At 45.8% G+C, this 16637-nt stretch overlaps 1 protein-coding gene across 6 annotated transcripts in view; it reads left to right on the forward strand.

Annotated features, from left to right (window-relative positions):
- The window catches only part of TENM4 (teneurin transmembrane protein 4), a 498342-nt gene that overhangs the window by 474618 nt on the left and 7087 nt on the right, over positions 1–16637 (forward strand). For all 6 annotated transcript variants that reach the window (XM_006759877.2, XM_015561430.1, XM_015561431.1 and 3 more), the window contains 3 exons: positions 4312–4547; positions 8751–9047; positions 10380–11994. In XM_006759877.2, coding sequence (XP_006759940.1) covers positions 4312–4547; positions 8751–9047; positions 10380–11994 — 2148 coding nt within the window. The remainder of the gene's footprint in view (positions 1–4311; positions 4548–8750; positions 9048–10379; positions 11995–16637) is intronic.

Here is a 16637-nt window from a genome sequence, read left to right on the forward strand (position 1 = left end):
AGGGACCTAGATAGACACTTTTCAAAAGAGGACATACAGACGGCCGAAAGACATATGAAAACATGCTTGAAGTCACTAATTATACGAGAGATGCAAATAAAAATGACAATGCGGTATCACCTCACACCTGTCAGAATGGCTACCATCAATAAATCAACAAATGACAAATGCTGGTGAGGATGTAGAGAAAAAGGAACACTCGTGCACTGCTGTTGGGAATGCAGACTGGTACAGCCACTGTGGAAAACAGTCTGGAGTTTCCTCAAAAAACTGAAAATGGAACTCCCATTTGACCTAGTGATCCCACTTCTAGGAATATATCCGAAGAAACCTGAAACACTAATTCGAAAGAATATATGCACTCCTATGTTCATTGCAGCATTATTCACAATAGCCAAGATTTGGAAGTAGCTCAAGTGCCCATCAGTAGATGAGTGGATAAAAAAGCTGTGGTACATTTATACAATGGAATTCTACTAGGCCATAAAAACACAAAAAAAAACCAAACAGAAATCTTACCTTTTGCAAAAGCATAGATAGACCTGGAGATTTTTAGGCTAAGTGAAATAAACCACTCAGAGAAAGACAAATACCTTATGATCTCATTTATATGTGAAATCTAACGAACGAAATAGAAACAGAGGCATGGATACATGGAACAGACTGACAGTTGTCACAGGGGAAGAGGGTTGGGGGAGTGAATGAAAGAAGATAAAGGGATTAAGCAAATAATGTGTGTGTGTGTGTGTGTGTGTGTGTGTGTGTGTGTGTGTACACACAGAGACAACAGTGTGGTGATAGCCAGAGGGAAAGGGAAAGGGTAGGTAGAGGTAGGCAAGTGTGTGTGGCGGGGGAAACAGGGACAAAAAGAGATTTTGCTTGGAGCGATAGGTACACAATACATTGAGCAGAAGATGTTTTGTTGAGATGTGCACTTGAAACCTGCATGCTTTTGTGGACCAATCTCACCCCAGTAAACTCAATTTAAAAAAACTCAAAGAACAATAGCAGTTCTCAAAGAAAGAGAAACCAAACCCTAGAGTTTCTTCCCCACCAAGCACCTGCAGCCCTGGGTTGGGCCACACCCCAGTGTGATGCTCTCACTGGGTTGTTACCCAGAGAAGGTACCAATGCCGAGCCCGCCGGGCTTCTGCCTGACGAGGGACAGCAAGGCCACTCATTACTCAGACACCTTGTCCTGCAGGCCCCCTTTTCTTCCCTGTGGTTAAGACTTGTCTCACCCGTTCCATACCTCTAAGCTGACTTTGAGCAATTTCCTTAAAAGTTAATGCAGGCTTTCTTATATTTGGCAACTTTTTTTTTTTGAAATTCAAAAGAGCCATCAGAAAGGTTTTAAAAGGCACCATCAATTTAATAACAACTTTTCAGCTTGGGGGATGGGGTTGGAGGGAGACCCACCGCCTGAAATGCACATAAGGACTTAAGACACATTGCAATTTCAGAGACAGTGCAACGTGAAAAGGAAAAGTACATATTGGACCCCAGGAGACGTGGTGCCTGTTTTCCCTCTTTGGTACCTCTGCCAAGCTCCTCTTCCTTCGTTCACACCAGGCCCAGATGCTCAGTTCTGCAGCCGCCTCGGTAGTCTTTGTAAAAAGCGCTTTTGGTTTCATCTCACATCTGAACACTGGGCAGAAACAGGAAGGAGCTGCTAATGAGCAGCAGCCTTGGGAAGTCACAGCTCACATTAAATGGGGATCATTGAGATGGGGCTCTGCAGATGCTGTTCCACCCAGAGTCACCATTAATGGACGTATGTGGATTCAGGAGGAAGCAGCTTTATAAAAGATAAATTGACACAGGCTCTTTCACTGTTCAAAGGAAGTAAAATACAGATTGTCGGTGAATGATGCATAGCGAGTTTGAGGCAGATTTTAGGATTCTGTGTCTGAGAGAGAAAATGGAGAGGGGAGGAAACAGGGGAGGGAGAGAGATCCATTTGATGCTATTCTAGCAGGGAAGATTCAGTGAGGGTTTCCTACAAAAACAACATCCTTATTGCTTGTCAGAGCCCAGAATATATCTAGTTCAGTCCAGCAAATGTTTACTATGCACTTGCAATAAAAGTGGTAGTGATAACTAACATTTTGGAGCACTTATTGGTATGAACTATATTTTTTAGTGTTTTACATTCATAGTCCTATTTAATCCTCACAATAAGCAGATGAAGTAGGTATTACTAATATCTCCCTTTTTCCAAATAAAGGACCATGGTCATACTGGAAAAGTTCACTCTGACAGGTGTGTGAAATGGGGTAGTGGAGATAGAGATGATGAGATGCATGGCAGTGACCAGCACAGTGCCAGGCACATAAAACGAGTAATAGCCACATTTCCTATGATACTTACTATACGCCAGGTACTCATCTCACTTGATCCTGTGAGGGAAGAGTATAGTTATTGCCCCAGTGTGCAGATGAAACAAGGACATGAGAGGCCAAGGAATTAGCCCCTGGTCTTACAGCAGGAGAGTGGCAGTGCTGGGACTTGAACTCAGGTAGCCTGACTCCAAAACCCTTGATCTTAATCTCAATGCAGAGTGCCTCTCACCATAGGCACTGAGGTATTTGAGAATTTGGTGATTAACAGGTGGGCAAACCCTACATCCCTCAGCCACCAAGACCACCAATGAAACATATAGAGAGGTGAAGGGGCATATGGGGGAGGCATTCATTCTAACCAGAGATACAGAGGAAGCTTCTGAGAAGAGAGCACAGTGAAGCAGAGCCTCTAAGGAAGGACTTGGGCTACCATTTATTGCAGGCAGAGGCAAAGGCAGAGAAGGGACAAGAAGCGGGAGAGTGCAGTATAAGGTCAGAGATGTTCATTCCATTTTTAGAAGAGAATTCTGTGTGCATTTCACAGCTGAAATTGACTTTTTTCTCCAGAAGCACCTTTTAGCTACAGATCCGAATTAAAATGTTTCAACCAAATATAAAACTTCAAAATCGTATCTACTTTTTAAATTACTGTTATTTATATAGCTGCTCCATGACTTATGATGGGGTTGCATCCCAGTAAGTTGAAAATATCATATCCTAGGTCAAAAATTCATTTAGTACACCTAACCTACCAAACACCATGGCTTAGCCTAGCCTAGTTTAAATGTACTCAGAACACTTACATTAGCCTACAGTTGGGCAAAATCATCAAACACAAAGCCTTATTTTATTATAAAGTATTGAATATCATGTAGAATATTGCTTTCACACCATGATAAAGCTGGAAAATCGTAAGTAGAACCATTGCGAGTCAGGGACCATCTGTAATGTGTATATATATATATATATATGACAATAGTTTAAAACATATATACATATATATGTTTTATTTAAACGTATATGTTTTAAATCATATATATTTATATATATTTTTTAAATCACAAATATATTTGGCATTCTGTCAGTGATTTAAGTTTTGGAGTTATTTTTCACCTTGTTATAAAGAACACTGTTACCCTAGTTTACATCAAGAGCCTTAAAAATGTTCACCCTTCATTCTACTAATATTTATAGGAATCTGTTTTGATTAAATAACCCAAAACGAATACATTGACTTACCAAAAAATATATTTCTTCAAGTACCATGAAATCCACCCTTTGAAAGTGTGCAGTTAGTTCAGTGGTTTTAGTATATATACAAAATTATGCAACTATTACTGTTATCTAATACTAGAAAAATTTTAACACTCCCAAAGAGAAACCCTTACCCTTTATCAGTCACTGTCCATTCCCCCTTCCCCTCACTAATTTACTTTCTCTCTCTATGAATTGGCCTGTCCTGGACATTTCACATAAATGGATTCACCATACAAGGCCTTTAGTGTCTGACTTCTTTCACTTAGCTTAATGTTTAAAATATATTTATTTGCAGTGTTACATGTAATTACGAAAACTGGCGATAATTAGAAATCTATTTGAAGCTTGGTTAAATAAATTATTTTCATACAATGGAATACTGCTCATTCATTAGTAAAATCTTTCATGAAAAATATTCAACAATATAATACAATCAGTGAAAAACTATAAGCCACATTTTATACTCTGACTATATTAGGGAATATCCTAAAAATCTAGGACATTACCATCATATTTAAAGTGGGGTTTTTTTTGGGGGGGGGGCGGGGTATTGGTATTGAGATTGTGGCTGTTGTCCATATATTTTCCTCGTTTTCTTTAGTAATAATGTTTTGTTTCTGTAGTCAGAAAAATAAACACATTTTAAAACCACATCCCTGCCTCCCTATGTCCTTGTCCCTCCTGAGCAGTCTGTCCCTCTCCTCTCCCTCAGACCAGGTCCGGAACAGCTACTACATCGGGGCGGATGGCTCCCTGCGGCTGCTGCTGGCCAATGGCATGGAGGTGGCGCTGCAGACTGAGCCCCACTTGCTGGCCGGCACTGTCAACCCCACCGTGGGTAAGAGGAACGTCACGCTGCCCATCGACAATGGCCTCAACCTGGTGGAGTGGCGGCAGCGCAAGGAGCAGGCACGGGGCCAGGTCACCGTCTTCGGGCGCCGGCTGCGGGTGAGCAGGACCTCCAGGCAGGTCTCCGCCTCTGGAGGCCGAGTCCTGGGGCGGGGCGGGTGAGAGCGGGGAGAATGAGAAGGAACCTGGAGAACTGTGTTTCGTTCCTGAAACTGTCGCTGGGGTAGAAAGTTGTCCTGGGTGCTGAGTTTCCTCATATGCAAAACAGGGAAAGTAAGGCAGGCAACTCATGTATTAAGCATCTTGTCCATCTTTTCTTTTCTTTTTTAATGTCTAAAGTTTTACATATGTCTCCTTTTTCCGGAATTGACCCCTCCCCCCAGCCATTCCCACCCCAGGCAAGCCCCCACCGCCCCAGTGTCTGTGTCCATTAGTTATGCTAATATGCATGCATACAAGTCCTTTGTTTGCTCTCTAACCGCCCACCACCCATCTCCCCTGCCATTGCCCATCAGCAGATGAGTGGATTAAAAAACTGTGGTACATCTACACAATGAAATACTATGCTGCTATAAAAAAGAAAGAACTTTTACCATTTGCAACAGCATGGATAGAACTGGAGAGCATTATGCTAAGCAAAATAAGCCAGTCGGAGAAAGATAAATACCACATGACCTCACTCATATGTGGGATATAATGATCAACATAATTTGATGATCAAATAGATCTTGTCCATCTTTGCAGTTGTTACCTGTGGCAAGATTACTGGCTTTGGTGTTAGTCGGGCCTGAGTTGGATTTCCAGCTTCTGTTATTTCTTGAATGAATCGTGGCAAATCCATGATCTCTTAAAGCCTTGATTTCATGATCTATAAAATGAAGATAAAACCAAATTTATACATTGCTACAAAGATCAGAAAAAACGTATCAAGTGCCTCATACAGAGCCTGGTCATAATAAGTAGTCAGTCACACCTGCTTGTGTTTTTGCTGTTAGTTCTATTCTTATTACTAGTATAGTTATTATGTTGTTGATATGTCTGAAAATTCTGTTTAGCTGTTTGGAACCTAAGCCATATCCTCCCCCTTTTCAGGCAGTTATTCTTCCTAAATGAACAAAATGACCCCCACCGTACAGGTCACCGCCAACAGGCTGCCATCTGTGGTCTGGCATCTCAGAGTGCTTTGCAGAGCGGGTTCCCCTGAACCAGCCCTTCCTCGGCCTCACTGCCAGGTGTCCCTAGTGTGGCTTCTGGCCCCAGTGCCCGATTGCCCAGCCCCTCCCGCTTCAGAAGGAAGGTGATTCCCATCACCAGCCCTGGCTCTCAGCACAGTACCTCGGAGACCACAGGTGCTCTATAGAGACTTTGCTGAGCTGAGCCACAAATTCCTGACTCCTCAAAACCGCAGAAGGATCCTCACGCAGCACGGCTGAGGTTCTCTTGTCCCCCTGCCCTTCAGCAAAGGAAGTTCATTGAAGTACCCCTTTCAAACACAGGGCACCCGAATTCCAGAGAGGAAAGGGATTTTCCCAGACTTGCATCACTTGGTGGTGGTAAGGACTAGAGCAGTGGATCTCAACCTTCTGGCCCTTTAAATACAGTTCCTCATGTTGTGGCCCAACCATAAAATTATTTTCATTGCTACTGCATGGTTGTAATGTTGCTACTGTTATGAATCGCAATGTAAATATCTGATATGCAGGATGGTCTTAGGCGACCCCTGTGAAAGGGTCGTTCGACCGCCAAAGGGGCCGCGACCCACTGGTTGAGAACCACTGGACTAGAGAGTAGGTACCCTGTCTCATAGCTAAATTCTCACAACAGATACAGAAACATTAAGGGAAATATCCAAGATCACACCACTAGAGCCAGAAAGCCAGGCTTCCTGTCTTCTCTCAACAGCCAAGAATCTAGCAACAGTCTGATGTGGGAAACAGCCTTCCCCCCCTTCCCTAAGAAAGGCCCCTGTCTTTGTTTTCTGTGGCCTCACTGAGTGCCCACCTAAATTCTCCTGCAGCTCCTCATGAACATTTGAGGCGGTGTGCTAAATGGGGAGTTTGCCCTGGGCCATGGGTAGCCTTGAACAATTCCTCTGAGCCTGAGATTCTTCTGCAGAAGCCAGATAATAGATTTGGTATAGACCTCACCAGGCGCTGGGAGACTCCAGGTGCTCCATAAGTGGCAGCAATTAGTGCTCATAGGATTTCCTCTCTCCAGGTGAACTGGACCCAAAGTTTCCCAGGCTTGAGTTGGTCCCTCTCCCAGCCTGAGATTAACGACCCTCCGGTGAGGTGTCCGCATCTCCTCGTCCTCCCAATATAAATGGCCACCCACAGTGGAGGCACGTGGAATTAGAATGTTAGCCGGGTGCGCCTCTCCATAATGGAGCACATTTTTTATACGACTGGGAACTTTTTTAATAAAGAAAAATGTAAAATAATCTCATTGCCGCCACTGCCAAGCACAGGAAGCATTAGGCAGTTCCCCAGTGAGCTGCTTAATTCAATTTTATTAATTTTGCCATGGAGGTATAGCTCCCCTTCCCTAGGGGTCCTCCAGGGGGTGAGGGGGCAGCTGGCTGGGTGGCAGCATCTTGGGGCATCACAGGGGACCTTCCACATGATGCTGTGAAAGGGCTCCATCATTGTTGGTGGTGCAGACCCGGCATCTTCCTTTATGCTCTCGGCAAAGCACACAGCTTCAGCCTCCAATGCCTCATATTTTTCATGGGAATTGTCTGCCATACTGTTTTTGCTTCTTCAATTGTATTTGATTACCCCTGGGAAGGCAACCTTATTATAACCAGGCCATTCACAGCTGAAGTCGTCTCAGCATCATCATTATAAATCCTTATTTCCTACGCTTTAGAATTTGTTTGGGGAGGAGGGAGAGACACACATGTCTCTACTTCCTCTGAGAATGACCATGATCATTTGCTGTCATTTAGTGGAAATAATCGCAACCATTAATTCAGTACTTTCTGTGTGCCCAGCACTCCACTAGGTAATTTACTTAGATTTCTTCAATCCTCTCAACAGTCCTTTGTTTTACAGAGGGAAAAATTGAGACATAGAGAGGGAAAGACACTTGCCCAGGGTCATACAGAAGAGTTGGTCAGAGTCCTGGTCTTAATCCCTAGACCTGAGCCCTGTTTTACCACACGGGGCCCCAGAGGGCCTTTCATTACCTCAGTCCACATGTGCTGTTTTGCATCAGGTGACCTACCTTGTCTGCTTGCTTCTTGGGTCTTCCTTACTGCTCGTCAAATTTAACCAGTGACTAATGCAAGAGTGAGACAATATACCCAAATGTACCCAGACTCCAATTAGAGGAAATCCACATTTTAGCTTCAGAGTACCTCGCAGTGTTTCATGGGTAACAGTTACCAAATATAGAAAGAGGACTCCGAAGTATATTTCTTCATTAAAATATGAAAAACCCTGACATCCTGCTACCCTTATGGGAGCCCTGTATTTCTGACTCTGAAAGGAAATCTAATCGTGTGCTGACCTAGTGGCCCAAGTGGAGATCACACAAGGGGCTCTGATGCTGGGGACAAGGGCAGACGTTCCAAAGCTAGGACTGTGTCCTTAAGCAGCCCAAGGCCATCAAAGCCAGCCCAGATTCAAACCCACACAGCCCCTCCTGCCCCCAGGGCATCCAGGAAGAAAAAGAAACCTGGGGAGCTGACCAGGGTAAGCAAGAAGCCCTAATTGTGGTGAGAGAGGGCAGGAGAGAGCCCAGCAGGGAAGGAAGGTCCAAAGCCCCAGTAAGAGTGGGACTCTTAGAGGACCACTAACCATGTGTGGGCACCTTGCAGTGGAGACCGTCAAACCCAGACCCAGTCATACCAGCCACGGGATCTGGAGCATGCCCTTTATGTCCCTGAGCTCTTGTTTTCTCAGGTCAAATGCTAGCACAGTGCCTGGCACATCATGAATGGTGTCAGGCATTAATTTGCTGGGCCCACAGGGCCTCTCCCTTTTTAGGAGGGAGTCAAGGATCTGCCTACCATCCTTATTAGAAGAATCACATTAGGAAATGATGTGAGTCATCTTCAGTGACAGCTACTGTTTGCTCAGCACCTGCACCATTCTTATCCTCACAACAGTCCTATGGAATTGGCATTATTATTCCCATTTTACAGATGAGAAAACTTCACAGAGCTCACAAGTGACAGAGCCAGGACCCCAACCCTTGTTGACACCTACGACCTGTGCTGCCTCCTCTATTCAGGAGCTTCTCAGACCCAAGTTCTCAGCATCCAGATTAACCTTCTCCTTCTTCCTACCCCTTCTCCAGGTTCACAATCGGAACCTACTCTCTCTGGACTTTGACCGTGTGACGCGCACGGAGAAGATCTATGACGACCACCGCAAATTCACCCTCCGGATCCTGTACGACCAGGCAGGGCGGCCCAGCCTCTGGTCACCCAGCAGCAGGCTCAATGGCGTCAATGTGACATACTCCCCGAGGGGCCACATTGCCGGCATCCAGAGGGGCATCATGTCTGAGAGGATGGAGTATGACCAGACGGGCCGCATCACATCCAGGATCTTTGCTGATGGGAAGACATGGAGCTATACGTACTTGGAAAAGGCAGGTGTCTGTTGCCCTCCATCACTGATCTTGCCGAGTAGAGGGCCAAGCCCAGTCTGCTGACCTTGATTGGTTAGGTCTGACCCCTGTGGTCTCCAAAAGGAAATGTTCAGGAAAATCTGTAGCAGAGGGCCAGGGGGTCCCGAGAGGCTTCCTTCAGGATGGATCATGGTGATGTCATGGCAGGTGGGGGGCGGGGAGGGGTTCTAGGGCAGGAGAATGTGAAAGTTGTGTGTGATAAACTAGAGCTGGGAACAGGATCAAATGCCATCTCGACTTACAGAGCAAGATTCAGGGTCCCAGAACAGGCAGAGATCTGCTCCCAGGTCTAGGGCGCATGGGGTGATCTGGTCACGGAGGACAAAGCAGAAGCCTAAGGATCAATACCTAAGCAGGAAATACTTAATCCTGAGCTTCAAGGGGTATGTGTGGCCTTGGTAAATCCCTTCTGCTTCAGGTCAGGATTCATTTCATCCCAAGGGTGAAGAATCAGAAAGGGCCTGAAATCAAAAATTGATTCCAAAGAGGAGAAAATGGTAGCTTTGTACCTAGTTCCCACTAGGCTGCTGACTTATTCCAGAATTAGAGTCTGTACTTCATGGCCCAGTCTTGGTACCCAGTTCCTTACTCTGTTTCCTACTCCTGGTCATCCCTCCAGAGCCCAGGCTTTGCTTGCTCTGTGGCCAGCCTCCCCTGTTCTGTGCTGGGTGAGCATCTCTGAGAGCAATGTTCTGTGGTAGTGCTAAGAGAAACCTTGGAGGTCATCCAGCATACTGAAAAAGCTAGGGCCACACAATGTGTCCCTATTCCCATATGGCCTGTTACTATATAAGCAATTGTGCAAGGCCTTAAATGCCTTTTTCAGACATGGTCTCTATCCTGTAGGCCTCAGGGAGTCAACAGAAGCGGTTTAGCAGTGAGTAGACATTATCAGACTCTATTTTAGGCAAAGAATTCTTGTTTGAGTAGGAAGATTGATTTCAGAAGAAAGCCAGGAGAGAAGATGCTGCAAATACTTTAGGCTAGTGCTCCCACCTTTGTCACAAGCCATCACATACTAGTCATCATTTTTGTACCACCCAAAGGGGCAAATTGACAAGGCTTCTCACAGGGCCCCATGCCCTGCCAGGCCAAGGGATGAAAACAACACTTACCGATCATATCTGTACCCCATTGCAGTGTCTTATGGAAATATCTGGTCTGGGCATAATTTAGGAGATCCACCAGTTTCCTTGGCCTTTCATTGCTTTCCTTAAGCCTTGGGCAGGCACACAGATCTCCCCTTCCTCCCCACCACCCTGCTCTCATCTCTTGGTTCTCCTTTCCCTCCAGTCCATGGTGCTGCTCCTCCACAGCCAGCGGCAGTATATCTTTGAGTTTGACAAGAACGACCGCCTCTCCTCCGTGACAATGCCCAACGTGGCCCGGCAGACATTAGAGACCATTCGCTCAGTGGGCTACTACAGGAACATCTACCAACCCCCCGAGAGCAATGCCTTCGTCATCCAGGACTTCACTGAGGACGGGCACCTCCTCCACACCTTCTACTTGGGCACCGGCCGCAGGGTAATATACAAGTATGGCAAGCTGTCTAAGCTAGCCGAGATGCTGTACGACACCACCAAGGTGAGCTTCACCTATGATGAGACAGCCGGCATGCTGAAGACCATCAACCTACAGAACGAGGGCTTCACCTGCACCATCCGCTACCGTCAAATCGGGCCCCTGATTGACCGCCAGATCTTCCGCTTCACTGAGGAGGGCATGGTCAATGCTCGTTTTGACTACAACTATGACAACAGTTTCCGGGTGACCAGCATGCAGGCTGTGATCAATGAGACCCCACTGCCCATCGATCTTTATCGCTATGATGATGTGTCAGGCAAGACAGAGCAGTTCGGGAAGTTTGGTGTCATCTACTATGACATTAACCAAATCATCACCACAGCGGTCATGACCCACACCAAGCACTTTGATGCGTACGGGAGGATGAAGGAAGTGCAATACGAGATTTTTCGTTCACTCATGTACTGGATGACGGTCCAGTATGATAACATGGGGCGAGTAGTGAAGAAGGAGCTGAAGGTGGGACCCTATGCCAACACTACCCGCTATTCCTATGAGTACGATGCTGACGGCCAGCTACAGACTGTCTCCATAAATGACAAGCCGCTCTGGAGATATAGCTATGACCTCAATGGGAACTTGCATTTACTGAGCCCTGGGAACAGCGCACGGCTCACCCCACTAAGGTACGACCACCGTGACCGCATCACTAGGCTAGGTGACGTGCAATACAAGATGGACGAGGATGGCTTCCTGAGGCAGCGAGGTGCTGATGTCTTTGAGTACAACTCAGCTGGCCTGCTCACCAAGGCCTACAACCGGGCTGGTGGCTGGAGTGTCAGGTACCGCTATGATGGCCTGGGGCGGCGGGTGTCTAGCAAGAGCAGCCAGGGCCACCACCTGCAGTTCTTCTATGCAGATCTGACCAACCCCACCAAGGTCACCCACCTCTACAACCACTCCAGCTCTGAGATCACATCCCTCTACTACGACCTGCAAGGGCACCTCTTTGCCATGGAGTTGAGCAGCGGCGATGAGTTTTACATAGCTTGTGACAACATTGGGACCCCTCTTGCTGTCTTCAGCGGAACAGGTTTGATGATCAAGCAGGTCCTGTACACGGCCTATGGGGAGATCTACATGGACACTAACCCCAACTTCCAGATCATCATTGGCTACCATGGTGGCCTCTATGATCCACTCACCAAGCTCGTCCACATGGGCCGACGGGACTATGATGTGCTGGCCGGCCGCTGGACTAGCCCAGACCATGAACTGTGGAAGCACCTTAGTAGCAGCAACATCATGCCTTTTAATCTCTATATGTTCAAAAACAACAACCCCATCAGCAACTCTCAGGACATCAAGTGCTTCATGACAGGTGAGAATCGGGACTCATTCAGAGGGCAGGGGCCGGTCATCTCTTCCTCTTGTCTGGTTGTTGACACAACAGTCATCCTTGAGAAAGCTGCCAGGGGGTAATGGGAAACTGACTTTATCTTAGAGCAGCATTTTTCAAAGTATATTTGAAGAAACACTAGTTCAGAAAAAATGCTCTGGAAAAACCGTCTCTGGCATCAAATCAATTTGACAGGGAGGCCACCATTCTTTAAATTTTCATAATACATTTCAGCTTATGAAAGGCTCTGAGAAGTCCTGTAATAAAGAGAATCGTTTAACATATTTACTCATTATTTTTAAACTTTTTTTACCATAAAACCCTGTTTTTCACCATGAAAACTTAATATCTCCCTGGATGCATTCCTTAAAATGCATTTTGGAAGTTTCCGACCCAAAAATCAAGCTGACTATAAGTCTTTGAGAAATTGGGTGAAGGTATGGCTTTAAAAAAAAAGGTCGTATTTGGGATGAAGTAATGGAAAATTTAGACTTTGGAGACAGACAGAACTAGGTAAAGGGGTCTGCCATGTCTAAGCCTTTACAGTCACAAAAAGTACTTAACTTCCCTGAATTCCTGATTTGTAAACTGAAGTTAGAATACATACCATGACTTGGATAAGTTAAATATGCACATTGTAAATCCTAGAGAAACTACAAAAAAATAAAACAAGGGCATAGAAAATCAGTCAATAGTGGCAATAAATGAAGACTAAAATATTTTCAATCCAAAGAAGGTAGCCAAAGAGGGACAAAAGGAGCAAAGAACAGACAGACAAATAGGAGAGAGAGAAAAACTTCCCTGGTAGGATGGTTGCAAGGCTAAAATGAGATACATTTTAGGACCTGCCCAGCTCAGTGCATAGCTCACATTGGTTCCCTTTCCTCCACCTTCTTATTTAAAAAGTGGCCTTTGCTTTCCACTACTGTGGAACCACCTATAGTATAAAGTGTCCCATATGTCATGCATGCCAGACATGTCTCCAGCAGTCATAGTCCTCCCAGCAAGCAGCCACTCCCAGCCACAGAAAACCTCAATGTCTGAGTAGCTATGGGGATTCAGGTCTGGAGAAAGCCAGCACTTTTTATAAAAGAGAGCTTGTGGCATAACCCAACTTGTAAACCTAGTAGTCATCACCTCCTTTGTCCTGTGACACAATCCTCTTGCTCCCTATGTTAAGGCAGTTTCATTCAAGCAACAAGTGCCTTCTCTGTGCAGCCACTGTTTTAGTCACTAGGGATAGAAAGATAATTCCTGCCCTCCAGGAATGCACACTGCCGGAGGGGAGGCAGAACACTGCTGTCCAGTGTGAGGGCCCCATGGTGAAGGGTTGCACTGATGGCCATTGAGACACAGGAGGCATAGCTGGCTCTGCTCAGAGAGCAGCTGATATTTGAGGCCCGCTAATGAGTAGACATCCATCAGGTACTAGAGAGGGAACTGCATACACAATAGTGTAAGAGAGCCCTAGCTAGGTAGTTCAGTTGGTTAGAGCTTCACCCTGATATGCCAAGGTTGCAAGTTCAATCCCCAGTTGGGGTATATACAAGAGTCAACCAATGAATGTATAAATAAGTGGAACAATAAATCAATGTTTCTCTCTCTCTCTCTTCAAAATCATTTTTTTTTAATAATGGCCCTGGACAGTATGGTTCACTTGGTTGGAGATCATCCCATGCATTGGAAAGTCAAGGGTTCAATTTCCAGTCAGGGCACATACCTAAGTTGGGGGTTCAATTCCTCAGTCAGGGCACGTACAGGAGGCAACTGATTGATGTACTTTCTCACATTGATATTTCTTTCTCTCTCTCTCTCTCTCTCTCTCTCTCTCTCTCTCCCTTTCTCCCTCTCTAAAATCAACAAAATATATGATAGTAACTTTTTTAAAAGAGCATAAGAGAGGGCAACAAGTACATCTCACATGAGGGCCCCTTGGGGAGATGGCTTCATTGGCCCCTGAACTCGGTAGCCTAGTCTGGACCCTGTTTCTGCTGACAGCAATTGGAGGAATTTCAGGGAAGAATTCCAGGTGGTCATGTTGAGAGAATTCAGGTGGTCCTATTGAGAGTCCCAAGAGTGGAGAAGAAGAGAACTCAGAAGTGAAGCAGGTGTGACAGAAACACCCTGGGGGCCTGCAGATGCCCAGGAGGCTTCCCAACAGGCCCACACTCCCCTGCTGCCAACCCTGAGAAAGCCTCACCAATTGCAAGGACATCTCCATTACATCTGTCTGCATTAACCACACCGCTGCCTCATCCTCCCAAGAGTGTCCTGTGAGACGTCTTGGCAGATTACTATAGCTGAAAAAAAATGGTGCAAAAACCATTTTACTACTAAAAACCAAAATACTACAATTCTCATTAAACCTTACCTTTTAGCTTCTACCTGGGCTACATGCAACCTCATTCACATCCAGCAACAACAATAATAAAAAGAGCATCTTATTCCCAAAAATTTATTCACGGGTTCTGAGATGTACTCTAATCATCGGATAGGCTTATGTAACATGACAATCCCTGAACCAATCAGTCACTGTGGCTGGGGAGACAGAATGCATTGCTTGGTTTAGCCAGGTCACATGCTCCCTTACTGAACTCTTAGGTGGAGACTGCATCCCTAAAACTATATGAAGACCCCAAAAGGAAGGAGTGAGCAGGAAGAATGAGGTGCTAGGGAGATGACCAAAAAATGTGCACCACAGATATATCATGTACAATATTGCACTTGACCCTCACTTGAGCCTGGGAGGTGGGGATCACTGACCCCATTTTCAGAGAGATTGTCACGGGCCCACTAAGAACTGGCAGGAAGGGGTTAGATGGTTGTTCCATCTGACTCCAAAGTTCTCATCTTGGATTCAGATTCACTTTGTAAAGTGCAACAAAGGGATTCTTATTATTCATCACCACCCCAGGTGGCCACATTGTGCAGTCTGGGATGGATGAGTGAGAAGAGCTTTTTAAGTTGAGGGATGTGTCTACAACCGATGCCATAGAAAGGAAAAGGAAAATTCTCAACTCTTCAGAAAAGCCAATTGGGAAAAAAAAATTATTTCAGCATTTTTCTAAAGGCATAATGAGAAAGTTTCCCACCTTCCATCACGTATAATTAAGGCCCAGCCCTGTTTTCAGACCCCTGGTTTCCTGGGACTTTGCAGTATTCCTGATAGAAAATTTTCTTTACAACTACAAATTCAGATGCATGTTCTCAGCCTCAGGCCAAAAAAAAACCTTAGTTGGGTTCCCACCACACACACACACCACTTGGTTCTGTTTGTTTTAATTTCCCAAAGAACCATCTGCCAAGATTCATAAAATCAGAGATTCTTAGAAACTCAATGAGGAAAGGGAATTTGGAGACAAGCTGGTCCAAGCGCCTCATGTTACAAATGAGGAAATGGAGGTCCAGGGAGGTGGAGGCATGGGTTCGAGGAAACATAGAAAACTTTCTGTGAACCAGGAGGAGCTGCACCCTTTAAAATACATTCATGTAACGAGCTCACAACAGGCCCTGTTGTCAGATAGCTGCCTCCAGATGGTGACACTGTTAGTACTTCTCTCCATGACTTAAAGAAAACCACCTCTGCCATCAATTTGTAGGTAAGGAAACAGCCTCAGAATGGTCCAAGTCCACACAGTTCGCAGGTTAGGGGCCAGCGTGTGGACCTGGGTTTTGCCTTGCCTCACCATGTTCTTTTCCTTGTAGGATCTTTCTATAAGTTTCCAAACTTTCCTTCCTACCCACCCCTCTACCTCAGCGCCTCCAGGTTTCACCCCCCAGAGAGAGGCTCTGGGACATACCGAAAAACAAAAACAAAAAGGAAAGTCAAGCACAAGGTTCTTGAAGGGGAAGGAGCATGGGATGCAGTGGTGAGAGGGACACAATTGTTGATCCCCAAAGAATACTCCCATCACTAGGATGAACTCAGTGGGTGATAGGGAAGACAATTCCACCAAGGCCTGGACCCTAAACAGGGCCTCTCTGACCAGGGATCGCTCTCCTTTGGAAGAAGCTAAAAGCGGGCCTGGGTGCCCACAGCCCCAGGTTGCTAGTTCTGGGGCTCAGCTCCAAATCCTGCTTCCCCCAAACTGAATTCCAACTCTCTGGTCAACAACTGCTTTGTCATTTTCAGCTGCCCCTTCTCAAACCTTGCTCCAACACTCTGCCCTGTAGGCCCCAAATCACCTCCTGCTGGCCATCCCAGGCTCTTCCTGCTCCAACCACAACTTCCTTTCTGGTTCTTTCTCTGCTGTCTGGGGACCTGAACACTCCCTGCACTCGCCTCCCCTCTCCAGACCTTGCCTTGTGCACCAGTCTTCTTGAAGTGCCCCCTTTATCTCCATCAAAGCCTGACAGTATTTGCACAGCTTTCAATGTTTGGCTTAAATAGCACCTTCTTCATGAAGATACGTCAGACTAGCCAACTGAAAGACTTCTGACTTCTCATCTTTTTTTCTTGTGTCAGAGTTCTTCATGTCTATGTCCCGTCTCCCCTTCAGGGACCTGAGTGTGCAAAGGGAGGGTCTGTGTGACACGATACTAAGCACGGAAAAGGCACCCCGCAACAGTGGGCCAAGTAGATGGTTGCACCCCCTCCACTCTCTTTCTTTTTTTTTTTTCTCATT

Source organism: Myotis davidii, unplaced genomic scaffold (assembly GCF_000327345.1).
Source record: "Myotis davidii unplaced genomic scaffold, ASM32734v1 scaffold916, whole genome shotgun sequence".
Classification (NCBI taxonomy): domain Eukaryota; kingdom Metazoa; phylum Chordata; class Mammalia; order Chiroptera; family Vespertilionidae; genus Myotis; species Myotis davidii.